The sequence below is a fragment of the Ranitomeya variabilis genome, chromosome 4, assembly GCF_051348905.1.
Source record: "Ranitomeya variabilis isolate aRanVar5 chromosome 4, aRanVar5.hap1, whole genome shotgun sequence".
NCBI lineage: Eukaryota > Metazoa > Chordata > Amphibia > Anura > Dendrobatidae > Ranitomeya > Ranitomeya variabilis.
The window spans coordinates 626,226,860-626,253,916 of NC_135235.1; the positions used below are offsets into that span (position 1 = coordinate 626,226,860).

General features: G+C 40.5%; 1 protein-coding gene and 1 long non-coding RNA gene across 3 annotated transcripts in view; one reads left to right on the forward strand and one right to left on the reverse strand.

The window, feature by feature from the left end:
- The window catches only part of LOC143766132 (uncharacterized), a 61,346-nt gene extending 36,539 nt beyond the window's left edge, over positions 1-24,807 (forward strand). For both annotated transcript variants that reach the window (XR_013213539.1, XR_013213538.1), the window contains exon 3: positions 24,587-24,807. This is a non-coding gene — a long non-coding RNA (uncharacterized LOC143766132). The remainder of the gene's footprint in view (positions 1-24,586) is intronic.
- On the reverse strand, positions 4,084-27,057 carry LOC143766131 (heparan sulfate glucosamine 3-O-sulfotransferase 3B1-like). Its single transcript, XM_077253584.1, has 2 exons — positions 26,414-27,057; positions 4,084-8,061 (listed from the first exon to the last, which is right to left on the reverse strand). Exons 1-2 carry the CDS (start codon positions 26,797-26,799, stop codon positions 7,443-7,445), a joined length of 1,005 nt encoding a protein of 334 aa, XP_077109699.1. The 5' UTR covers positions 26,800-27,057; the 3' UTR covers positions 4,084-7,442.

Genomic DNA, 27,057 nt, shown 5'->3' on the forward strand with positions numbered 1-27,057 from the left:
CAGATAATCATCATTTTAACAGTTTTCCAAATGTGCTACAAAAGGATCGAAAGCCTCTGACATGATTTGGCTTGTCTGTATTTTGCGCGTGACGGCTTCATAAAGCTGATTATTTAATGACATGAACAACAGACAAAATATTTATGGTCTCAGTCTGGAGGGAGTTCAGTGCGTGCCGCCATGATCCCACACACCTTGACAGTGTAATCCAATTTCACGGGCGGAGAAGCCGGCACAGAAATGGCTTTACTGTGTGTATTAAACACCATCAAGACTAGTTTTAGACTGTTGATGTGTGACATAAAACAAGCAAGAAAAAAAAAAGTTCTGCACCTGAATATTTCACAAAATATCTAAGGCAAAAATATGGCTGAAATCTTGATACTTCTCAGGTCAGTGTCAATTCAGGCTATGACCACATTCACACGTCCGTATTATATGGTCGCCGATGGGCTGCCATTTCCAGCCGACCATGGGTCTCTTGATCTAAGCGAACAGTCTCGTGTATGGCAATGAGGCTGTTAGTTCAGGTCAGAAGATCCACGGTTGGGAATAGCAGCCATCGCGAATCACATAAAACAGGTTTGTGAATTTGGCCTTAAAAAATACAAATAGGATCCTTTATAGAACCGGAAAAATGTGCCAGAAATAAGGAGTCCTCTGAGCAGCTCCCTCCAGCTTCTTCCTGCCCAACTTGGCTTGACTGCCAGATCTCTCCCCTTTGATCTATAGAGACGTGTAAGGCTTCTTTCACACTTCCGTCGGTAGTCGCCAGTCACGAAGCGTTGGCGCGTCGTACCGAAGAAGTGTTTGCTTTCACATTTCCGTCTGCGTTGCCGGGCAGGAAAGAGTCAGAGAGAGACATTTCCTGCCGGGGATGTGCAGACGGGAAAACTGGATGCAACGTACAGAAAAACGTTCCCTTGAACGTTTTTCTGTGACGACGGTCCGCCAAAACCCGACACAATCCAGTGCACGACGGACGCAACGTGTGGCTATACGTCGCGATCCATCGGCAATACAAGTCTTTGGGAAAATGCAGGATCCTGCAAATTTTTTTTGCAGGTTCCTGCATTTTCAAAAATTGACGGATTGCGACGTGACACAAAAGATGGAAATGTGAAAGTAGCTTTAGTCAAGCAGAGCTGGGAAGGAACAAGCCAGAGGGCAACTTCCTGAGAACGTCTACCTGTGGCCGACTCATTTTTCAGGGTACATAGTCCCTAAAACACTTCAGCATTTCACAATGAAACAAGGCTCATTGTAAAGGAGTCTATCTAGATTTCAGGTTGCCCTTTAAGAAAATGACTGCAGTCTAGAGCCGCCATACATACAGCTCTGGCAAAAATTAAGAGACCACCACATCCAAACCCTGTCATGGGCAGCCCAATCTCCAGACCCGAACCCCATTGAAAACCTCTGGAATGTAATCAAGAAGATGGATAGTCACAAGCCATCAAACAAAGAAGAACTGCTGAAAGGGAACCTGTCACCCCCAAAATCAAAGGTGAGCTAAGCCCACCGTCATCAGGGGCTTATCTACAGCATTCTATAATGCTGTAGATAAGCCCCGATGTATCCTGAAAGATGAGAAAAAGAGGTTAGATTATACTCACCAGTCCGATGGGTGTCGCAGTCCGGTCCGGGGCCTCCCATCTTCTTACAATGACGTCCTCTTCTTGTCTTCACTCTGCGGCTCTGGCGCAGGCGTCGGGCCTCTGACCTTTCCCGGCGCCTGCGCACTGCAGTACTTTGCTCTGCCCTCAACAGGGCAGACAAAGTACGCCTGCGCCAGAGCCGCAGTGTGAAGACAAGAGGACGTCATCGTACGACGATGGGAGGTGCTGGACCGGACCGCGACACCCATTGGACCGGACCGCAGCGGGAACGCCCCTGGGTGAGTATAATCTAACTTCCTTTTCTCATCTTTCAGGATACATCAGGGGCTTATCTACAGCATTACAGAATGCTGTAGATAAGCCCCTGATGCCAGTGGGCTTAGCTCACCTTCGATTTTGGGGGTGACAGGTTCCCTTTAAATTGTGAAATACTGGTGGAAAGCATGCCAAGACGCATGAAAGCTGTGATTAAAAATCATGGTTATTCCACAAAATATTGATTTCTGAACTCTTCCCAAGTTAAAACATTAGTATTGTTGTTTCTTAATGTTTATGAACTTGTTTTATTTGAATTATTTGAGGTCTGAAAGCACTATTTTTTTAATTTTGACCATTTCTCCTTTTAAAAAAAAATAGAAAATTTATTGCTTGGAATTTCAGAGACATGTCAGTAGTTTATGAAATAAAAGAACAATTTACACTTTACTCAAAAATATACTTATAAAAGAGAAAAATCAGACAAACTGAACATTTTGCAGTGGTCTCTTAATTTTTGCCAGAGCGGTATTAAACGGCCGTCAGCTAACCGTCATCTCGACCATCTCTCCCATCCACTGAAGAGCTTGTTTGGCCGAACTCTCGTGTTCTCTAAGAGAGAGCCACTGACTAACATCTCTGCAGGCGACTCCTCTCCGGAAGGACAAAGCAATTGGCAGACCTAAATCAGGCATGTCCGATAGACATCTTCCTACACAGTCAGGTGACCGCTGACCCCCATTCACAAGAGTGTCAGCCGACTCCATCAAAATCGGAACATTGGAAGAAATAACATGAACAGCACTGTAGACTATAATGGGTGGGTGTTCTGTGAATAAGGCCACGGTCACACGTTCAGTATTGTACATCAGTATTTGTAAGCCAAAACCAGAAGTGGGTGAAAAATATGGGCAACACGTTGGCCCAGAGGTTAGCACTGCAGGACTGTGGTCCTGGATTCAAATCCCACCAAGGACAACATCTGCAAGGAGTTTGTATGTTCTCCCTGTGTTTGTGTGGGTTTCCTCTGGGTTCTCCAGTTTCCTCCCACACTCAAAGACATACTGATAGGGAATTTAGATTGTGAGCCCCAAAGGGGACAGTGATGATAATGTGTGTAAAGTTCTGTGGAATTAATGCCGCTATATACAGGTGCTTCTCACAAAATTAGACTATCATCAAAAAAGTTAATTTATTTCATTTCTTCAATACAAAAAGTCAAACTCATAAGAGTCATTACACACAGAGTGATCTATTTCAAGTGTTTATTTCTGTTAATGTTGATTATGGCTTACAGCCAATGAAAACCCAAAAGTCATTATCTCAGTAAATTTAGAATACTCTATAACATCAGCTTGAAAAATGATTTTTTAATCCGAAATGTTGGCCTACTGAAATGTATGTTCAGTAAATGCACTCAATACTTGGTCGGGGCTCCTTTTGCATCAATTACTGCATCAATGCAGCGTGGCATGGAGGCGATCAGCCTGTGGCACTGCTGAGGTGTTATGGAAGCCCAGGTTACTTTGATAGCAGCCTTCAGCTCGTCTGCATTGTTGGGTCTGGTGTCCCTCATCTTCCTCTTGACAATACCCCATAGATTCTCTATGGGGTTAAGGTCAGGCCAGTTTGCTGGCCAATCAAGCACAGTTGACACTGTTGTTTGTAAACCAGGTATTGGTACTTTCGGCAGTGTGGACAGGTGCCGAGTCCTGCTGGAGAATGACATTTCCATCTCCAAAAAGCTTGTTGGCAGAGGGAAGCATGAAGTGCTCTAAAATTTCCTGGTAGACGGCTGCGCTGACTTTGATCTTGATAAAAGACAGGATCTACAACAGCAGATGACTTGGCTCCCAAACCATAGCCTATAGTGCCCCCATACACAAAAGTCTGCAGAACCAGGAGACCAGCTGACCATCTAAAAATCTATAGACGCCTCCTGCTTCCAATTCCTGGGGAGAGAAGGGTCAAACTTGTTGAATTTCTGTGCCTGATTCCTTTGGTTTCATCAGGGGTATCTGACAGCAGCTTACTCCCCTCGCCCCACTGGAAACACGTTCACGCCACCTTTAGCAACATAACTTGCCATATTCTGAATTTTGCTTTGCAATTTACACCAAGTAAGGTGTTCGGGTTGTGAGAACATGGCTCCAACAGGACACCTCACATATACTTAGGTGTATAAAATCACCACATAATACAGTTCTCTTTATCTTGGTAAAATATAGTTTTATTTGCTCATACAAAGACATAGCATGAATTTTCAGAATGCAATATTTTTTCTTAAAAACATTTTTTCGTTTGTGTAAAATTATTTTTTGTATTGTACATACCACAAAATACTTGATTTACAATGTACTTTTTTCCCCATTTCTCAATGTCCTTTGTATTCCTTTTAATATATATTTACTTATATATATATATTTATATAAATTTGCTATTTCTAAAGTAACCGGTTACAGAGGAAAAAAACAAAACAGAATTAAAAACAAATAAAATAGATACGGCTGAATAAAACTCAACCACTACGTCATATGTGCGAATTCTAACCACGGAGCCCTCTTTCCGGATGCAGGAGGGTAGCAGTACTTTATGTACCTCGGCTCCATGGTAACCAAGGCAAATACAACAAAGGACTCAATCAAATCGAGTAGGCCTCAAAGTTCAACCGGTGTTATGGCTGCATCCGAAAGAGCAAAGATAACATAGTATTACGCTTTTTTTTTTTTCCTCTTAAATACTTCTACAGATTTCTGCATAGCCATTCAAATGTATAGTTGTTCTTAGCAGCAGTGTAAAAAGTACCACTTTTAGATGTTAAAATAAAAATTACTCTTGGTTACTTTTTTTTGGGTGGGGGTTCTTAGCATATCAAAAGAATTAAAATGATATATAAACAGCCAACTTACCCCGAACGTAATCATGTGCAAGGTATTGGAGGGGAAGCAGCTGGTAACACTACGGCGGAGGCTACAAAGCGACCGCAATTCTTGAACTACATCTTGTCGGGTGACTATTTTAGAGATCTGATCACAAGTAATCCTTACAGCTAACGTGTTGCACACATGTCACTGTGTAGTCCTAGCCCAAAGTATCATTGGGTTGAATGAGCATAGGAAATATGGCTGCCAAATAATATGGCTTAACTGGGTTTCTCTCATTACAATGAACATTTCGCGAGGTGCCTAGTCTCTAAAGCTTGGCATGGACATGAGCTTGAAACATTAGATGAAAGCGGGCCAAAGCCACCAATGTTTTGTTGTGTATGGAGTAGCCGTACTACCTCAAAAGATTATGAAGGATTACACAGTTCAAAGTCAAACACTAGATTTTTAGGTTTTTTGGAGGAGTCTGGCAGCGGCTTTCTCCCCTCTGCCCATTGAGAAAACATGATCGCTCAGTGAAGTGGAGAAGTCATGTATATATGGATTTGTCGAGAGAGACAGCTGTTGGCCATGCAGAGCAATTATGTGTAAAGTGTAGATGGGAAAGATGGGCAATGGTCGAATGATCGTTTGTGTATGGGGAGTGTAGGGAGGGTTAGTTGTTGCCCGAGAAAAGCAGTTATGAGTATTGGGTAACAGATTGCTGAAGGCCTAATGAGCGTTTGTGTATGGGGGAATCAAGAGAGCTGAACGAACTTAGAACAGACAGGTATTTTGTGTATGGGAATCTTGAAGATTACAGTCCACATCACTAAATATAGTAGATAGGGGAAAGAAACACTCCACCTATATCATCCACTCATACCATAAGCTACAGGTAATAACCAATTTCCAGACCGCATCAAATTTTGACAGGTTGCTGGTCATCTTTTCACAAAAAATAATGTAGACCAGCGTTTCCACAAACTTCAGTCCTCACGGCCCCCAACAGGTCATGTTCTCATTATTTCCTTAGTATTGCACAGGTGGTGGAAGTATCAAGACGACATCAGGATTTCGGACCTGTGCAATTCTATGGAAATCCTGAAAACATGCCCTGTGGGGGGCCATGAGGATTGAAGTTTGAGAAACACTGATGTAGCCAATCAATGGCCAACAGTCAGGAAAGTAGATGAAAATGGCCTTTTTGGTCAAAATTGATCCAATGTCCAATGCAGCACTTAAGAAAAGAATATTCTGCCTAGCCGGGAATAAATTAAAGATTGATGAAGCCATCACCCTGTAATTATATGATCATACTTTAGAAGGTTAACAGGATGTACTGCGATACAACAACTACCAGTATCGTTAGTCCATGTTCCCACTTGCCAAAACACTTTCTACAGGAGTCTGCTACAAAATATGCAATGGCAATCTGCACTGATTATTGTGGCTTTTATTTTTCTACATTTTTGGTGCAGATATGAAGTTTTTTTTTAATTCACTAAAAATAAATGTATTTTTTTTACATGAGTCTTTTCAGGCTACCCATAAAAGTTTATAGGAAAAAAAAAATGCACAACCCCACCACCACCACCGTTGGCATCAGTTTTCATCAAATCACCTCCACTTTGCTTGAAATGTGAAGCAGAGGATTTTCTACACCCCCTCCAAAATAGTGTTTATGCTGTGTGTGATCATGGTCTAATAGTGCAAAGACGACCTCAAATCTCACATGGGTTTTATCATAACCAAGTCCTACTACGTTATGTTTTATCAAGCCAATACGTTGGTTTTAGACCGTAAGGAAAATAAATCTTATTAATAGGAAAAAAAATAAAATATATAAATTAAATCTATCATGCATAGAGAAAATGGAAGACATGGGGAGTAAAGGCTTTCAATGGCTAGATTACCGACTCTCTAAGAATGATTGACAATGCAATGCTGTTGCAAAAATACTTTGGGATCTGATGTGTCCTTGATTTACCAAATTATGAACATACAAAGTCAAAGCCCAATCCAACCCAATGGTAGGAAGAATTAGAGAGAATACTCATCGAAAACATACCACAAATTGCATGAATGGTGCCAACTTGGTGGACCCCATTGTGTTACTGCAGTTAGTTGGCAGTCTGATTAAAATTTTCACAAAGTGATTAGATTGGATATGGCACTTCTAAATAACAAGGTAATTCACTTTTCGTTCTACTACCAAACCCTTTGACCTATGCTCTGCCGCCCTATCAAGTCTTGAATACAGTAACAATCAATGCCCAAGTATCAGGAAGTGTAATGAAAACCAAGAACCCAAGGATTTCAATACCCGTAAACAAACAACAAGGTAACATTATTGTGCTTTCGGTTTTCTCAATATATAGATACACGACTGCATATGGAGCACCATTAGCGGATATGCAAGATGGAAATGGAAAAAACCCTTTTTTCGAGACCATAAAGTTTGCCTACAGATCATCTGTGCAAAAAGAAGACAATATTGATTTTCAGTCTCTGGGGAGTCATGGTGTGATGGAATGTTAATACTATGGGCAATCAAGGAACCGCGTGGTTAGGCAGCTTAGTGAATTAATTGCTTAGGAATTACAAATAAATTATAATAAAATAGATCTCTGTACATTTATACAAACACAAAGAAATGTGTTTACTTCACATAAGTCTAGGACTGGTTGAGTGTCTTTTTTGTTCAGTCCCAGCCGAAGTCCTGGCCAGTCATTTGATAGAACTTCATATTAAATGGCCGGTAGAACTCGCGCAATCTCTGCACGACTTCTGGGTCTATGTTGGGGTGAGTCCTGCCCTTGGTTTTGCCCAAACAGTGAGGTTTGCTGCTCCCCTCTGCCTTTTTTAGGCATGGAAACCCCTTAGTCTTGTTAAAATAAAAATGTTTGTCTGTGATGATTCGTTTAAGTCCCAGGAAATCCTGAACACGTCCCAGTTCTCCGGCAGGATCAGTGATCAGCCTCTCTCCGCTCACAAAGAGGATCTGGCTCATAGGGAAATACTGGAGCCAGTTCTCCAAGTGCTTGGCGTAGATGCCGATCTGGATGGCACTCCACGAGATGTCGATAAGACCCGTAGTCCTGTTTTTGAATGTCAAACTCTCAAATGTGGGGATGTCTGGTCTCTTGGACAACGTCTGGGTGTAATCAGATATAACGCGAGTTACCGGATCCCTCACCACCACAATCAGCTTAGCATCCTTCGACATGGCAGAGATCCGAGATGGAGCCTCCTTCGTCACAAAGTAACTGGGGGTCTTTTCCATGGTGATCTGACCATCCAACGTCCTCGGCATCAACTCCCTACATAAAAAAAAACAAAACATCAGCATCACAAAAATAAAAAACAATTAGAAGTCTTGATGTTATATTTACGGTACATGTGCCTTCAGAGTATTATAATCTACACTGCTTGGGCGCAATTGCTTCTCTAGTGTGTTATGAGCATAGTAATTTTATTTTGAAGAGTTATTCGCCTTGGTGCAACCTAAAATTCAGTTGAAGGGTTAATGCCACCTGAAAGCCACAGCTCTGACAAATGGCATCTCGTTAGGCATCTGGAGCTAACACCCGGCTGAGTTATTTGTGTACCTTCAAGATGGATTGACCCACTTTGCTAATTAACCGCTGCAAGGAGGGGGAAAATGGTTTGTGGCTGTTTCCTCTTTCCTAAATATGAGGATCGGAAAGAGGGGGGAAAAAAGACATTGTATACACCTGGATGCACATTATCGTTGTTTCATTAGGCTCTTAGCTTTTGATGCATCAGGGGGGGGGGATCAGCCATTTTTTGACCTGGAATAATCCCAAAATCAAATAGATATTGCCATCAATCATGAGGCTTAATTTGCTGCATGCCTTAGCGCTTATATTGGTAAATGTGGATTTAACAGAAAAGACCACTTCAAATCGGGGTAGGCTGCACAACTTGTGAATGATCTTATCTTTTGGCTACCAATGGTTTCCCGGGGTCAAAGGTTTTGATGCTCCACTTTATCATCTTTTTGATGTAATGTGCAATAAAAATTAATTTGTCCAATAAAGGAGGACTTGGTACAACGACACATTGGTATAACTACATGTATTTCAAGGCTGACACTTGACTTTTTGCCAAGGATATGCTGCTGGGTGCGAGGTAGATCAAGACCAGGATTAGCTCACTTTTTATTCCCTAATTCCATGCTACTTTTTCCCAGTGGAGGATTTTTTTTTGCGCGTAGGATGTGGATTGACCACAGATTTTGGATAAGAATCTGCACAAATGTCATGCATCGTGTCACTGATACGATCATGTTTTATTAGACAAATGTCAGACGTACTCAATGGATGGCTATGCACATATATTTACGGCAAAATAGCCAAATATGAATGAACAAGGAAACCTTTCAGATTTTTACACATTAAGTATGATTAAAGAAACCTATAAAACAGTACCTCGATCATATTTTTCAACTTATTCAAATGCTCCATCGACCCGCAGAAACACAGAGCTCCACTTTATATATTACCAGAGTCATTAAATAAAATGGAGGATTTCAATGCTGTAATAAAACCTGAACAATGACAACTCCAGCAGCCTAAATGTTCTTCAATCTCCTCGATAAGCCATTTCTTTGTCCAATTACATCCTTTTTTTTTTAACCAGCTTCCTTTGGATAATGGCAGTCAGCGCCACAGAGCAGATTGCTAAATTACCTCAAATTACTGTAAACTCTCAGCAGATTGCAAACAAATTATATGGAGGCCCAGCAAACGCAGACATTAACCTGCACCGCCTGATCTTGAATTCATGAGATGACATGATGGAATTGTTAAAAAAAAAAATTCTAAATTTCATCGAAGAGTAAAGCGCTGAAATCATTGTGTCAGTTACAATCCGCTTGATGTATTCATGATAAGTATTAAAACCTAGGGTCACATCGGGACTAGGCAAATTAGATTTCTGTCTAGGCATACCTCTATTTCTTTAAGAGATAAGCAACATTCTTCAGTCATTCTTTGCTGAATCTTAAACCAGCCATACACAAAGGATGGCACTGACAAGTCAGCCGATTGGATGTCCTATTGCTGTCTCGGCCAATTCCCCATACGCAAGAGCATGTATACTCTATGAGAAAGCAGTCGTATATGTGGTTGTGGGACCACTGTGCCACAGAGTCCAGTGAAAGCCTGGATGGGCATAACTAAGCGACCACCTGGTTTTTCACTAGGGCCCCTGATGGTGTGGTTAGACTTGAACCCAGGTGGACACCAGGTACTACTCCAGGACAGACCCTGGAGCCGTAGCAACTGACCCATCAAAGTGGTATAGGGAAGCAGGGATGGACTTGGAGAGAGAAAACGGCAAGGAACTGAATAGCTGCAAGACAGATACAGCACGGATGGTGAACAGAAACAGACTGAGCAGACATCAGGTACACAGGATGAACAGCATCAAAGGAACAGGTTCAGAATGGATGGGGGAGGGTAGCGGTATAGGTGCAGACAAGGTGCTTCGGGATCAGGACTTGGTATAGGCAGGACGGAATCAGGAACAGGTTCAGGCTCAGAGAGCACGCATACAGGGATCTGGCAACTAAGGAAGCTCCCTATAATGGAGTGTGCCTTAAATACATGTCTCCAGCCAATGGCTGAGAGACAACATTTTCAAAAGTGTGCTGCCTCTTTAAGAGGCGGGAAGCACATGCCCTAAAAACATTCCCAAGAGACCTGTGTGCAGATCGCAGGCTCTGGGAGGAAGACGATGCGGAGGCAGCGAAATCGTGCAGGGGTGCCGAGGCTGTTCTAACAAAAGCAGTTGCGAAACATCTGTCTGTGGATTACGATCAGCAACACAAAAAAATAAAAAAATTCAGACACGCCAGATCACCATCCTTTTACAACTACCAGTTGTCGAGTGCCCCATATACATAATAAAAAATTATGATCAGGGATGCTTTAACATTCTTTAATCAGCAAGTATACGTTCAGTTACAATTGTCTTAATGATCAAGACATTGGCCAACGTTGCATTAAAGGAGAAGCAAAATGGGGTAGGAGTTGACCTAGTGCCTCAACCAACCAAGTCCTTGGAATGTATGTCTCAAGAAATTAAATGTCAACAGATGCCCATCTGGATGTCAACCTCCATGAGACACTATGAGCAGAATCTGAGAGCATTATGAACAAAATTTGGGGGGCTATTCAGCAAGAAAAATTACTAGTGGGCTTTTTTTTTTTTTTTTATATCTGTCAGAGGCACCATCAGGGGTTTTCATAGTAATAAAGCACTTTAGCTGCCAGCCAACGATTGGCCAAACCATCATTCGGCCAACAGATATTTATCCCAACTCTCCAGTACACAGGAGGGCTTGCTAAGCCAAGCGCTCCTGTGTTTTCTATTAGAGAGCCGTTGTCAGAGTCCTCTAGCAGCTTATCTCCTCCAACAATCATCACACGGGGGTCCCACACACACTAGATTGTCGTCTGAACCCATTTACAGGAGGTCTAATTTGTATGAAGGCCTTAATAGTACAAGGACACTGTAGTCAATCCAGACAAACTTATTAGGTGATTGGGTCTGTAGACCTTTGCTGGTGTCCGTTGTGCCGCTGCTGCGTTTTCAATCATTTGAAGTATAAATTTAAGTAGTAACTAACTACAATATATAATATTCATAAAATTGCCAAAAAGGAAAAACAAAACGTGGAGCTACATACAAGACATTCTTACAATAGGTTTCAATATGGAACACCCTTTACCATTATGTCATCAGGAGTTTTAGCATAATGGAAAATCTAACCAAGGAAGACAATAGAAAAAAAAAAAAAAAAAAAAAAAGAATTATGTGCAAGCCCTTGAAGATCTTCTCATCATCCATCAGACTAATTACCCCAGATGTCCCGCTGTGTTTGTATTACCTCACTAATTCACCGAGAGAGCCTGCTCAATCATAATGTGCCTGACACTTGATAACCAAAAGTAGGCGATATAGCAAAGACAAAAACACTATCAGCCCTTCCCTGCGCCAAGATAACAAAGCCATAGACAATAATAAAGGACAAAGCAAAGTGTGAATCACCTTTCTCCGAAGCCAACAATGTATTGACATTTTCAGAGAGGCAGATATGAAATCACACTTGTCAACCATTCAACTTTTTTTTACTTCCCAATCACCTATTGATTTTTGCATGTTCCTACCTTTGGTCAGATGGTCATGTGACCCTATATCCTATCATGTGACCCCAAAGTGACCCCATTCGGGACTACAATTCTGCCGACATTGACAGATCACGGCAGTAAATATATGGTTGCATGGCATGGTTAGGACTGCGCTGCTGAAACGAAGACCAATGTGATCAAGCTAGATTGCTGGATACGCAAGGGTAGATTTGGGTTTTGTCTACACAAGATGGAAATGTTATGTATTTTCCATCCAGATTTGTGCCAGGAAAAAAAAAAAAATCTTAAACATACTACCCAAGTCTATTTTCCTCAAATACATAAACTGTGCTGTGCACATATCTGGATTTGCAGTGCTCCAAAAATAAATGTCAAGTGGAACGCAGTTTCTCCTCACCCCAACGCACGTTTCGCTCATGCTTCTTCCGAGCACTGGAAATCCAGGCAATATGTGCACGGCACAGTTTGCTATGCATTTACTGTGAGCATCACAATATGAAGTCTCAGTTTTAATATCTGCTAGCACTGTGCTTTATTGTTGATATGTTGTCCTTGTCAGCTTAACCATTGCAATTATGCACATGCACTTTAGCACTATATGGTACTTTTACATTTGTTTGGCTACAAGGGTATATTTTCTATGTGAGTGGCTCCAATGAGGACCCTCATTTGCACATGCTGCATTTCATATACTGTATGTGTGACTTTTAGGTTGATATTAAGGTTTTTTTTCCCTGCTTAAGAACTTGTTCTTTGATTGTATTCCTCATATGTGAACCTTTCCATATACTGTGACCACATATCAGCCCAATCGGGAAACCTGTCAGACTGTGGACAGGATACATTTAGTTGTGCATAGATATGTACCTGTGTATATAAATATAAATATATAAATATACTGCTCTATGCTGTCCTCTGTATTCAGTGGTTTGAGGCACCTTTTTATGGTAATATTATTTTTCTTGTTTGTGTGATTTATTTTAATTGAAATAAAGTTTTGTTTTTTTAATTATTGTATATCTGTAAGCACTTTTTGATCATTATGCAATGTATTATCCGTATGATCAGTATGGTTTTCTAAGGAAAAAAAATCTGTAGAAAATTTGAATACCGGGTATGTGGATGAGATTTCACACATCGATATGCTGTGGATTTTTATTTTCACATTGAAAATTTACCTACAGTGCTGATTTGACCAATTCCTGTTGCGTATTTCTACGATTTTCAGTATAATGGACTGAACTCCCCTTGTTAGCGGATTTTGCTGCCGATTCACCACCGATTTGCAGTGGATAAGCCACGTAGGAACATACATATAGAGCAGTCCAAGCCTTGGATGTTTAATGACGAATATTAGATTTTTCAATGGGCCGATCTATGAGCATATTTTGATTTTACAGTGAAATGTTGTAAAACAGGACCACAGTTGCTTCTAGATGTTGCAAGAAGGCAAATCCTTAGGTTTGATTAGACAAGAAGTTAGAATGCGCTCACAAGCCACCATAATTTGGAGGTTCTTTAAGGCTGCATTAGCAAGCGTCTAGCAGAGCGGTCAAGTATTTAACGACTCGCCATTCTGTATGGGTAAATTGTAATTTGCTAGCTTCTCTTCACCAATATATATGGGTCAGTTCTTGGCTTTTTACAGAAATGTGCAATCCTTGAGGAAAACAGTGTGAGCAGCACTGAACAATAAAGCCCAACTGTCCATCTATACGGAGGCTTTTAGAAGACTTAAAAGGCAGACATGTCAGATCCTGTGGGCACGAAGCATGTTTTATTCTGTAGGGCAACAGGAGATTCCTGTCCCCCACAGATATGTTTTTTCAACTGTTGCTAGTTGTATTCACACAGGGTGTAACCAATCGTTCCCCACCTCCCCATTCACCTCTACTACTTATCCAGACTGTCAGGGGGCGGCCTTCAGTTTTCTACGCTGCTTACTCCCATACACAATTAACCTCTGCTACTTTCATTGAAAACCATTCGGCCTTCTATTCTTTTCCTTTTTACTATGGCAGTCACTCGCCTCTACACCCCCATCTGATGGCTCCTTGATCCATTGTGTCCTTCCAAGAAGCCAGAACGGGATTGGGTAATCCCAAACCATGCAGTCACCCCCCACTGTTCATTTCAGTTCTCTGCGAACACTGTATGCTGACAAATGCATCCTTTAGTTTCCTGGAGAAAAGGATTTCTGCTCTTCCGAATGAAGTAGGATCGGAGCACTATCCCCCCCACCTTCATGTAGAGCGACTGGCATCAAACCATAATGAGCGGTCAGAACAATAACCGCCCAATTAGAAACAAATGTTAAACCATTAGAGAAAATTGATTGCACATTCATCACACTCATAAAATCTCCTGGAAATGAAGTCATTGTAATACCCAACATTCCGAAATCATGTGATCGAAATATTGCAAAAATGGGTGGTCTGAGATGTCCCACCTGCTCATCACCACACAGATGGGCTGACTACAAGACTATTTACAAACAGGTGTAAAGAAAAATTGGGCTAGTATAAGACACGGCATATTAAGAATTGATTTGGTGCAATCCAAAATAGTGCAACATAATCCAACAATGAAGTTTCAGTCTACCATCCAGACCTTCATCAAAAAGGTTGTGGATTGCAGAAGAGAAGGATACACTAGTGGTAGTAGCAACCTTCCTGATGAAGGTCTGGGTGGTAGAAAGAAAAACATTTTTGGCTTCTTAACCTTCAAACCGACGAGTGCCGAGCCTTTCATACTATTGCATTAAGGATTGGACCCCTACTCGGGAACCACCCCGACAGGGAGTTACATATACCACATGTCACTAAAGAAAAACTTGGGTCACCCATTGGGTTCAGTTATCCTGCTTTCAGTAATTTTTGGGATATGAATTTTGTCTTTTCAGAAGATACAAATCAGATAACTATTGGTCAAAAATGAAAAATTTCAAATTGGGAAAGTCCATTAATCCCTCCTTTTATATGGAATAAGCTTTTTCTTAATCACTGATGCGGATAACCGCATCAGTTAATAAACCTCACATTATAGTCAAGTTCTTCACGCTACAGTAGAAACTTTTGCGCTTAGAGGATGGAAAACAAACAAACAAAAAAGAACTATAGTGATAGATTAGGCCCCTTTCACACATCAGTTTTTTGCCATCAGTCACAATCCGTTGGCTCAACGGATTCGTCACAGATTGTGAAAGACTGATGAGACGGATTCGTTTTTTCGACGGATCCGACTAGCGGATCTGGCTAAATCGGAGCATGCTCTGTTAAAAAAAAAAAACAGAATCAGTCGCCAGATTCCGTTATTTGATAGATCCGGCGCCCATAGGATTCCATTCGAGTAAGCGACGGACAGCGACGGATCCGTCGCTGTCTGTTTTTTCGACGTACACAAAATGCTACTTCGTTCATTGTCTCCAGCTGCCGGACAAACAATTTGACGGATCTGGCAAACGACCGATGAAACGTGAGGCCATCTGTCGCAAATACAAGTCTATGAGAAAAAAAACGGATCCGGTGGCATCAGTCGCAGGATCGTTTTTTTTTCAAAATTCGACGGATTATGACTGATAGCAAAAAACTGATGTGTGAAAGGGGCCTTGCCAAGAACACTGAAGGAGACTTAAAAGCCCAAAAGAAACAAACACTAGTGATTAGTCCCTAATCAAGTAAAAACGACAGACACATGAGAGAACAAGAACGTGTATGATCTACATGTATGCAAATGTCAACACTCCAAAAATGTAACATCCAAATAAAAAGTTTGGAGTACAAGAAACTTGGGCAACAATCACCCTGTGTCCTGAAATGCTCATGCATGTTTTTTAGTTACAGGGAAGGGGGCTGATGCCAGGCTCCATGGGTAACAAGTCTGGCTAATTACAAGTCTGGCATATAATAAGAGGCTGTGTGTGCGCGCTTCCCGATTTCTTAGAGAACAAGCTTCAGACACACAAAATACAGACTTGTCAAGCAATTCCCCTCTGATTTTGTTTGGATTGGGGTAGAGCGTCCCTGAATTACAGGCAGTTTAGCTAATTATTTTGTTTATTTTTATTTTGTGTGTGTACGCGTCAGCAAGTCACTGCACGCAAGCTCTAGGATGGCCGTTAGGGAGCGCACTCTCTTTAGTTCACGGTATTTTTCCAATTTGGCAAGTAGACATCATTGCTGGATTGTATGGTCATGACTGGGTGAAAAGAGAATTTGTAAATCCCATCCCGATGTATGACAAAACCGAGCATCTGATATGGAATTGGCTACGCAAACATGTTAAATCATTGCTAACCAGCTGTTTTATGGACACAAGGGGATGCATACATACTGTAAAAGTATTCAACGTGGCCCTAAAAAAAAAAAAAAAAAAAAAAAAAAAAAAATTGGGAAAAAAAAAAAAAAGTTTTCCAACTTTTCCCAGGACTATAAACTACAAGTGTGTTTTTGAAAGAGGGAGGAAGCACTTAAGTTATATTATTAGCAAAGGAATGCTCATCCGGTCAGAGTTTTTTTTCCAGAATGTAACAGATTACTACTAGTGATGAGTGAACGTGCTCGGATAAGGTGTTCTCAGTGCACACTCGAGTGCTAACAGTGACTTTGGCGTGCTCGAATATTATGTTAGAGTCCATGCGGTTGCATGTTTCGCTAGCCGAAAAACGTGCGGGGATTGCTTAACAAACAGGCAATCCCCCATGTGTTGAGGCTGTCTAACAGCTGCGAGATATGCAACCGCGAAGACTCGAGCATTCTACAAGCACACCGAAGACACTCGGTTAGCACCCGAGCATGCTCTGAAAACACCTTCCACAAGCATGTTCTCATCACTAATTACTACTTTAACCAAATCATGGATGACAACTCTAAGCCGATGTTTTAAAGTATTGGAATAAAGAAGTTTTTTTTAAACGATGAGTGCCATCCGTTCATTTTAATCCGTTCCTTTCAATTTTTGCAACTCTAAGCTTTAGTTTCTATTTCGGTACCTATTTTAACTATTCCGATGGCTATGATATCAATGCAAATTTTTAAATTTTAGGATATAGACCACCAGTTCAGGTGATGAGAACATAAATCCATGAACCTATCAAGGTATATTTGTGAAGACTCGTGGAATCAATTCTCCCCAACTCACCTTAACCGATACATCGTGAACCACTTTACAAATTATCAGTAGAATGGTTTTTATACTTGTAACTTTCTAATCTGTAATATGGACTTGATCCTCAACATATGCCCCTGTATCTGTTTCTTCCTTCTTATAACACCCCACACCATCAATGGAGAATTCTTAAAATTCAAAAGAGTGACCGAATGCTGAAAATATCAGTAGTAATGGCCTGAAGCCATTTGGTTTGCACTGCGAAGTGATCTGTACTCCATTAGGATAATGCCACTATACACCTTTTGGAGTAATCCTTCAAAGTCCATGTAATTATGTCCTCTGGTGTAGCCTTTGCCCTCTAATCACAGTACAGATTGTTATCCGCTCCTGCATCGGGTACCAGGCACAACCCTTTAATTAGTAGGTCTGAAATAATAGGACCTGTAATTTGTTTAAGATTCGCTTGGCTCAGGAGGTGAAGTTGGACCAACAGTGGTCGCTGTAAGGAAAATATAGACGCATACAGGTCACCATTTCCATTAACCTCCACTGTGTCACTGGCTAACGCAGTCGGGTTTCTACGATTAAGCTGTATAGACGCCAACCTAAACCGTAGCCAACATCCGATGATGTATTAGCTATAACCCAGGCAGTGCAAGCCTAATGATAGCAAATGTGTGGATAGGTTGTACAAAAAACCAAAGTTCCATCTAAGACAGAATAACTCCTTGTAGGACTGGTTGGTGACAACCCACCCGGCTGCCATTACAGCTTCCACACTGAGTGTTGCCAAGATATCCCATAAGTGACAACTAAATGTATGGATACCGGAACGAAGGATGGAGGAAAAATACATTCAGAAGTATAGGAAAGCTAGGAGGACAGCCCTCGTGGGAGTTGTAATGGATGTTATGAGGAAACCAATATTAAGATCACATGACCGAAGCAAACCTATAGTCCTTCATTTTGGGATAAGCTCTGACAAAAGCAGCAGCACCCCAGAAAAAAAATAATAATATATAGAAGCGTATGTAATGATGTATAAGTATAAAAGTAGTAGAGGCCAAGGATTGGGTGTCAATATGAAGACCCCATGGTGAGACTGACGCGCACAGCAAATGTTTCCAAGCCATGACTGGCCTCCCCAGTTAGGACATTATTCGATGACTGAATGAATGAAACATTTTTACGACAGGCGTGATCTTCGCCTGATCCCAATGTGGGAATCTTGGTCACAAGCGTTGAAATATCAAAGCCACCTTCCGAGAACCACTCACAAAATGTTCCAGGCTTTATGGACAGTTCAACGACACAACAGGTGAGGGGATGAGGAAGGCAGTGTCCAGTAATCTGAGCTGGACAGACAATATGCTCCCTCTTTTTATATAATACTCAATGGGGCAAAAGGCCTTCCTTGGATGCCCCCCTTCCGAACTCCCTCCGCACTATCCTATGAAACATGGATTATAGATGCCATCTGTGCGGAAAGCTCAGCCTCCTGTGTGGACCAAGCTTATGTTTGTTATCAAACTCCAACCACCTCAAAAAAATAAAAATAATCTCCTTTTTGGTGTCCAGTGTTTAGGAAGTTAATTATTTTACATATGGAAAGGTTGTTTTTATGTTAAGAAAAAAAAATTACAAGAACCAGTTTAACAGTTTAGAAACTTTTTTTAAACTGTTTTATTTGGAAATGTCCATGACGTCTTCCAAATTGTTCCTTCTACCCAAGAAACTAGAATATGTTAGTGTTATGACCTAAAAAAAAAAGTTCTATTCTCTGGAGATTATCAGATTAGATTATTTGAAAGGCAAACAAGTGACTGGCAATTAAAGTGGCGGCCGACTGACAGTTTGACATTTGTTTTAATTTAGCTGTCTTCTTAAGCATTTAAAGGGGGAAAAGAAATACTTTCATATTTTTTAAAGCCACTGTTTAACCGAGGAGTCTTAGTGTAAGCAAAGCCGTCACTGCCTATGAGGTCATGGATAATGGATCTCAATTGTTAAATTAGTAGGGTAATGTGATCTAGAGGATTTCCCTGGTTCAAGGAAGACAACTAAAATACATGTCTAGAAAAGAGAAAATACTGAAATTTGTGAGATAGATATATATATATATATATATATATATATATATATATATATATATATATATATATATATATATATATATATATTTTATGAATAAAGTATTAAAACTTTTTTTGCAGTTCAAATAGTGTATATTGCTTTTCTTCTTGTCATGTTAAACTTCAGAATTTCAAGTGGAAACCTTAGAGATATTAGAAGCAAAACGTTGATGGAGGGGGCGAGGGAAATTAAAAAGATTACATATCCATTTTGTAACTTGGGTCAATCGTGTTAAACATCAGAAAAAGTTGTCATTACTTGTTAGTTAAATTTGTTTAAACTTTTTTGACACCTCCTATGACTTAGGAGACACAGGAGAAACTTTCCTCTGAAATGCATAGATCCTACAATATATACACTTTTGTTTTTTGGCCGAGATAGGAATTAAAAAAAAAAAAAAAAAAAAGAATAAATTCTGGACAAATTTTATGTCCCAAACAGGACAAAATATAGAAAATATATAATTAACTGCAATGCACGCTGTCACAAACCTAGTCGAATATATTCTGAGAAGAGCAATCTGTCATTCTTTATACATGGAACGCGCTAGTACTACCAGGATGTAAAAATAATCATTTTGGCAAGTTGACAATGAAAAATTGAGCATAAAATCCTCATGGATTTAGTATTTCCCTTTCTACTAAAGAGTCTTTTCTATTATTTTAAGACAATGTTGATTTTTCTAGGTAAACCGGGAAAAGGCGAAAAATAAAGAACTGTAAAAGTTTTTGGAAAAATCTAAACAAACCCTAAAGAATAGCTGAAATGTGGAATTTATTTAAATTGAAGAAAATGTGGCTTTTTTATTTTTTTGGTAAACCTCACGGTCATTTGTTTAATGAGAATCAAGAATTTTTTTTTTTTGGCACTCTAGGAAAAAGTTCCATCCAAAATAAATGTTAAAAAGGGAAATAGGAAAAAAAATAATTTAACTTTTGTATAGTAAAGAAAATAGTAACTCAAGGCTGAAATGATTTGGTTGGTTACAGATGCAATTGGCAGAGTGTGATGAGCATCAGTCTGGTTAATGAAAGCGTTCTGGATACATTTTGAGGCCAATATAAACCAGAATAAATTAGAAAATTAAAGACTGAAAAAAAAAACAAATAGAATATTTTTCTTCTTTCTGCAGCTATAACTGGAGGTTGAGATCTCCTACTCTTTGGCCACAATTTGTTTTACAGATTTATAAAGTAACCTGTTGCATAAAGAGATGGAATTATATGTCTCAAATGACTTTGTATTAAATGTCTTAGTAACTGACAACCTTTATCGGTGACTTAAATGAGCTGCCCATCATTAGAAAACCATGGCTGCCTTCTTCCAACACCATCTACAAGGTAATAAATTCTTAATTAGAGCAGAATTGCAATTTCATAGACCGCAAGGCGCTGATGTTTGGAAGAAGGCAGACATTTTGTCCTAATGCAGGACAACTCACGTAAGCCTGGCCTCTTCCATTGTGAATAATGAATGGATATAGATTAAGGAGTTAGAAGTTTCCTCATATCGAAAAAATATAAAGTAGGGAGAGAAAAAAAAATAATAAAAAAAATAAATTATATATATATATATCAATCCCAAACACAACCTGAAGGACAGCCATTTGTAGGCTCAACAAAGAACCCAGTTTCTACAGAATTGATGACTATTAAGACTGCACTTGCAACAGAGGAACTCCCAATTATGCAAAAGATTACTTCTTTGATAAGACCACATCCTTATCTAGACCAGATCTTCTGTGTTAGATTTTCAGTTCATCACATTCTATACATACTGGCCATCTTCTTTGAGAAGACCAAAAACAAAAAATCATCTCAAAAGAGGTTTCACTTAATTTGATGGAATATCATCACCAAGTTGTCCAAACTCGTTGGCACGAGAGGTGTCGATCAACCATTCACCCAAGCTCCACTTCTGATGGAACATCTACATAATGTCAAACCAAACATGCATGATAATGCCAGAGCCTAGGAGTAATAACTGTTGGTCTATTGATTTTATGGCTCCAACATCTATGGCCTATCCCATTATGAACAAGTATATAAAATGGGCAAATGGGCTGACTTTATTTTTTAAAGGGGTAAGAGCATTTAAAAAAAAAAAAAAAAAAGGTAGATCTCAACATACTGAATAGATCCCACCAGTTCTTGTTAACTTTACTGATGTGATATACAGCCAATCATTAGCCTCATACCCTACATACAGGCATTGCAGATGAAGTCGGTGAAAGGCTGCAGCAGTCATGTGGATTTATGGCACGTGATTGCAGCAGCAAAATAGAAAAGACTGCCCATGAAGGGATTTCACAGCACAATGGATTTTTTTTTTTTAATGTGCCCCAGCTATCACAATTTTTGGACAACCCCTTTTAAGATTAAACATGTCATCCGGGTAGGTTTAGAATCCTCTGATATTCTGGCCACTATCCCCAATATGAGGCAGTAATACCCCAAATATTACAAATTATAACCACATTGCTCAAGAATTTCAACCCCCTATCATTAACAGTTCTCTTCTTCACTGTCCGATGGGACATTTGCCTTCTCCACAGATGACGTTCTCATACCTTTGTTAAATTCTAGTTCTTTTACTTCTGCCAGTAAATGTGGGCCAAGAACATTTTTTAAGCTTGTTTTAGAAATTTTTCTACCATTGGATCACTTTTTCCTTGAGTCTCCAAAGACACGTGAACTTTTTTTTGGAAGGATTGGCCATTCTTAATAATCATCTTGGCTTTAGTGTACATCTAACACATGTACAAGTAATTGATTCCGACCTATGAAAATTTGATAAATTTATGGTTACAGATTTGCTTCAACTTGGTCTTCGTCTTAAGTTAAACCTACAAGACGGAGCAATGGGCCAAAGGGGACAATAATGGGGAGGCAGATTGCCCCATGTAGAGGCCGATACAACTCTGGCTCTAAGGACTTTTATCATAAAATATTTTATCTGCTCAGGATTGGTAGCCACACAAAACTTATAGTATTACCGTAACCTAAGATCTGAGTTAACGGTTTAACGCTGCACATACAATACTTTACGAAAGTTTTCTTAGTATCGAGAGGGGACAACTTTTGGTAACTTTATACCAGAATTTACCACCATCAAAAGAGTCAATATGAAATCATTTGCACATTAATGGAAGTTCTTGAACTTTTCTGGGTGGTATCTCACCACGACCTTTTAAGCTCTTTACACTATACCATAAAGGGAACATGACGTTCCTTTCTGTTCACAAAACATTTGATGGAATCAATGTTACTCATTATCCATATTTCCCAGTGCCCAACCGGATCTTATATAACCGATAATAAGAGACCTAGGAAACCAGAAAAACACAATTTCGACATCAACACTTTTTGGAATTGTAGACATGGAGTTCCATATCTGTCGAAAAGCCACTCAGCCTTCGTAGTGCATGGTCTGTTCTCTCCTGCTATCGAACATGACACTTTTGTTAGGATTTTACCCCCACAGAAGCATAAATGTCATTTTTCAAAATAGTGGTGTGTCTATAACCAGCACGGATTCCTTTGTGGAAGAAACTGCATCTACTGCAGAAGAGAGCCTGCTTCCAGTACATCTCCCCCATCCATATGGATCCGCGTGAAACACCTATAACAGGATCGTCATTAATGACCTCCCTGCTGTGCCGTGATAGGAGGACGAGCAGCTGTCAGCCCCTGTCACCTGAGTCTGGAGATTATACAGCTTGTTACACAGTTCCTTTATGTTACGGATGACTGTTCGGCCGCCGTTGGCAGCACAGAGGTTAAAATGCTGGATTCCTTGTGTGATTTATCAAGACCGCCATTCATAAGCATGGGCCTCACCGAGCTCGCAGTGGTAAAAGTGCAACAATCCGGGCAGAACATATACATACATATTACATTATATATATATATATATACATATACATACATATTACTATATATATATATATATATATATATATATATATATATATATATATATATATATATATATATATAAAACCAAATCATCATCAATACAAATTAGATCAATCTAAAGTTTCAGTTAATTAAATAGTAACTCATCCACAGTACCAAAGACTAGAGCCTTTCTTTCGGACACACTACCCATCTAAACAAGGTTGTGCAGGCTTCTAAAAGACAATGTTTAAAAAAAAAAAAAGGAAAAAAAAAAAAAAAAACAACCCACAAAACTTTAACATCTTTATACATGTTTTTGCTGTTAATATATTCGTTTTTTTTATAGCAAAGTGTTGATACGAAGAGAGACAAAAGTAAAGAATAGACCGTTCGCCCCTTGCACCAAAAACCTCAATGTATGATTTCAGCCCAAGGATACATGTGGCCGAAATACAGAAGAGGTGCAAATCTTTCTTTTATACCTTTCCCCCCCCTTTCTTTAGCCTCCACTACTTGGTAGTAATATGTGGAGACATTTCGGCTTGTTCTGCACTGAACGTCTGTACATCCCACCACTGAATGCAGAGAATTATAGATTATTTCTATATAATACTTTTGGATTCTCTTTATGGGGCAGAACTCCGTAGCCTCTTAAAGCAACAAAGACGAACTAAGATATTTATTTTATGTCAATTTTCAACTCCTTAAGATCCTTCCGTCCCAGCAGAAAATGTGTTTTGTTATTTACATGAAAGGGTTTAGAGTTTCATATTGCCTTTTTTCTTCCCATAAAGGGAGTGGGCAAAAAAAAAAAAAAAAAAAGTTTTTCAATGAGTGAGTACAAAGATTGAGTGCAAAGGGCAGAACAAAAACATTATTATGACAAAGAACCTTCCCAAGGCATTTTTTTGTGTGTGGTAATGAATGTTCACATCCGTGTCGTAACAAGTCTGTATCTTTTTTTTTTCCCCTCTTCTTCTTTTGAAGGCAGATTAAAGAAGAGAAACTGGTAGTGAAAAAAAACCCAAAAAAAACCTTACAGGAAGATCATAATAAAGAAACAGATAAATATTGATGTCCTACTTTACATATTGGAGATGATACTTGAACGTATCAACGTGATCTCTGTCAGGAGGAGAAGTTCAAAAGCGGATGTTGTGGGAATATTAGGATGTTGGCACATCGTGAGGGCTCATTATTAGGGGGGATGGCTGGTGAAAAAAACCTTGTGTTGGTATGAAAAACAAAAGCTTCAAACGAGAAAACATTAAAAGAGATCAAAAAAGGAAGATAAGCAAACTATCAGGAATAAAGAAAAAAAAATGATAAATATAATCTGTATATAAACAAACAATATAATATATATATATATCTATATAAAAATAAATATACAATGTATAAAAATGAATGTAAAATACATCAATCTAAAAATATAAAAATATATTTAAAAATATAGAAAAAAATAGACATTTTTTAAAGATTTTTCTTCATTTTCTTTTTTACAATATTCTTTTTTTTTTTTCCAGGGAGCCGCATTTACTTGGCTAGAATAAATAATGTGACTGGGGTTATGTAACAAGTAATAAAAGGTTGGGCATCCTGAGAATATCTGTCCGACAGGGACCTGCAATACTCTCTAGTCCTCAACAGGGATCACTACAACTCTGCACATCAAACAGTTGAGCGCAGGAGCCGTAAATGCGCTGTTCAGACAGGTGAACCCAAGAGAGGGACAGCAAGGACGGCCAAACCTTGCTCCACCGAATAACACAAGTCCGACCAAAACAGCAAGAACTTACTATAAAAACAGCGATAAAAGACACATTACTAAAATATTCTATTTTTCAATAAAAAAAAATAAAATAAAATACAAAGCTGATTTTTTTCTTCATTTTTTCTGTTTGTAACTTGCAGAAATTCAGTTCCGCGGCTGCTCTGTAACCTCAGATGTGGGGCTCAGTATATAAGGGCCACTCTACATGTATAACGTGGGGCTCAGTATATAAGGGCCACTCTTCATGTATAACGTGGGGCTCAGTATATAAGGGCCACTCTACAGCTATAACGTGGGGCTCAGTATATAAGGGCCACTCTACATATATAAGGTGGGGCTCAGTATATAAGGGCCACTCTACATCTATAACGTGGGTCTCAGTATATAAGGGCCACTCTACATCTATAACGTGGGGCTCAGTATATAAGGGCCACTCTACATGTATAATGTGGGGCTCAGTATATAAGGGCCACTCTACATCTATAACGTGGGTCTCAGTATATAAGGGCCACTCTACATCTATAACGTGGGGCTCAGTATATAAGGGCCACTCTACATCTATAACGTGGGGCTCAGTATATAAGGGCCACTCTACAGCTATAACGTGGGGCTCAGTATATAAGGGCCACTCTACATCTATAACGTGGGGCTCAGTATATAAGGGCCACTCTACATGTATAACGTGGGGCTCAGTATATAAGGGCCACTCTACATGTATAACGTGGGGCTCAGTATATAAGGGCCACTCTACATCTATAACGTGGGGCTCAGTATATAAGGGCCACTCTACATCTATAACATGGGGCTCAGTATATAAGGGACACTCTACATCTATAACATGGGGCTCAGTATATAAGGGCCACTCTACAGCTATAACGTGGGGCTCAGTATATAAGGGCCACTCTACATCTATAACGTGGGGCTCAGTATATAAGGGCCACTCTACATCTATAACGTGGGGCTCAGTATGTAACGCCCGCTCTACATATATAAGGCGGAGGAGAGAAAAATCAATAGTTATTGTTGCCCAATTTCGGACCCTACAAAACCTCCCTCTCAGAATCCATCCTTTGCCCCCGATAATGACGAGAGCAGCCCCGGTTTTACATCCAGGTACCCAATATCCGACGCGTTTCATCTCCAGAATAATGGAGGCACTTGGTGATTTTTTGTGGACAAGCTTCAGGCACTAAAAAAAGCATGTAAACCCCCAAATCAAGAATAATTGGGCTGTGCGGCTCAGTGAGAAAGTACAAAGCGGACCCTCTGCCCGCATCCTGAAGAAGGGGGTCCAAGAGGAAGAAGAAGGCTTCTCTCGCCATTCTTTTTTTATTTAATGGGTGTAGAAAATCTGCAAAATTAAAAACTCATTGTGTGAACGTAGCCTTAGGGTCGTACATGATACCCCCCTGTAACGCCGGGGTCCAGGCTGCGGAGGTTCATTAATTGATTTGCCTTATTTTCCCAATAGGAATTTTTTTATTATTTTTTTAGAAGGTGAAATGCTCCAAGATCTCTAGGAACACGGGGTATAATTAGTATATATATATATGGGTGTGTGGGTGTGTGGGGGTCTCACCTGTACCAGTCCAGTCCCTTGTCATAGTTCCTATCGAAGAAGTGGGGCTCAGCCCCCACAGCCCTGATGTCAGGGTGGACCCTCAGGAACTCCAGCAGGGCCCGGGTGCCCCCTTTCTTCACCCCGATGATGATGGCCTGGGGCAGCTTCTTGCTCCCGGAGCCGTTGTAGAAGCTGCTGATGGAGCCCGGCCCGTCCTCCGCCGCCACAGCCGGGGGTCGGAGCAGCAGCTGGGACAGGACCCCGGGGGGCGCCGCGGCGCTGGAGCTCGGGAAGGAGGCGCAGGAGCCGGCGCAGGAGTAGAACATGTAGAGGCAGAGGAAGAGCATGGTGCACACCGGCAGCAGGAGGCGTCTTCTCAGGTGGGACGCGGGGCTGGCATCCATGGGGACATCATTCAGCAGCCCCAGCAGGCAGGCGGCTCACTCCTCCCTCAGCGGCATCCTGCCCTCCGCGCCCAGCACAATCCAGAGGCAGCGCATCCCCCGCCCGCGGTACCGCTGCGGCATCCAGCTTGGCTCCCAGCAGCCCCATAGAGCGGCACCAGGTATCTCCGCACCCCGCCCGCAGCTCCTGCGCTCTACTGCCGGCTACCAGCCGCGGACTGCGAGCCATGGCCAGAAGGGAGGGCTCCGCCCCGGAGA

What these genes read in the sequence shown, in the direction of transcription:
- LOC143766131 (XM_077253584.1), bottom strand. Translation starts at nt 26,799, where the DNA reads ATGGATGCCAGCCCCGCGTCCCACCTGAGAAGACGCCTCCTGCTGCCG. An exon ending in AAGGGACTGGACTGGTACAG is followed by an intron (nt 8,062 to 26,413) that starts GTGAGACCCCCA and finishes TTTTTTATGTAG; the next exon opens with GGAGTTGATGCCGAGGACGT.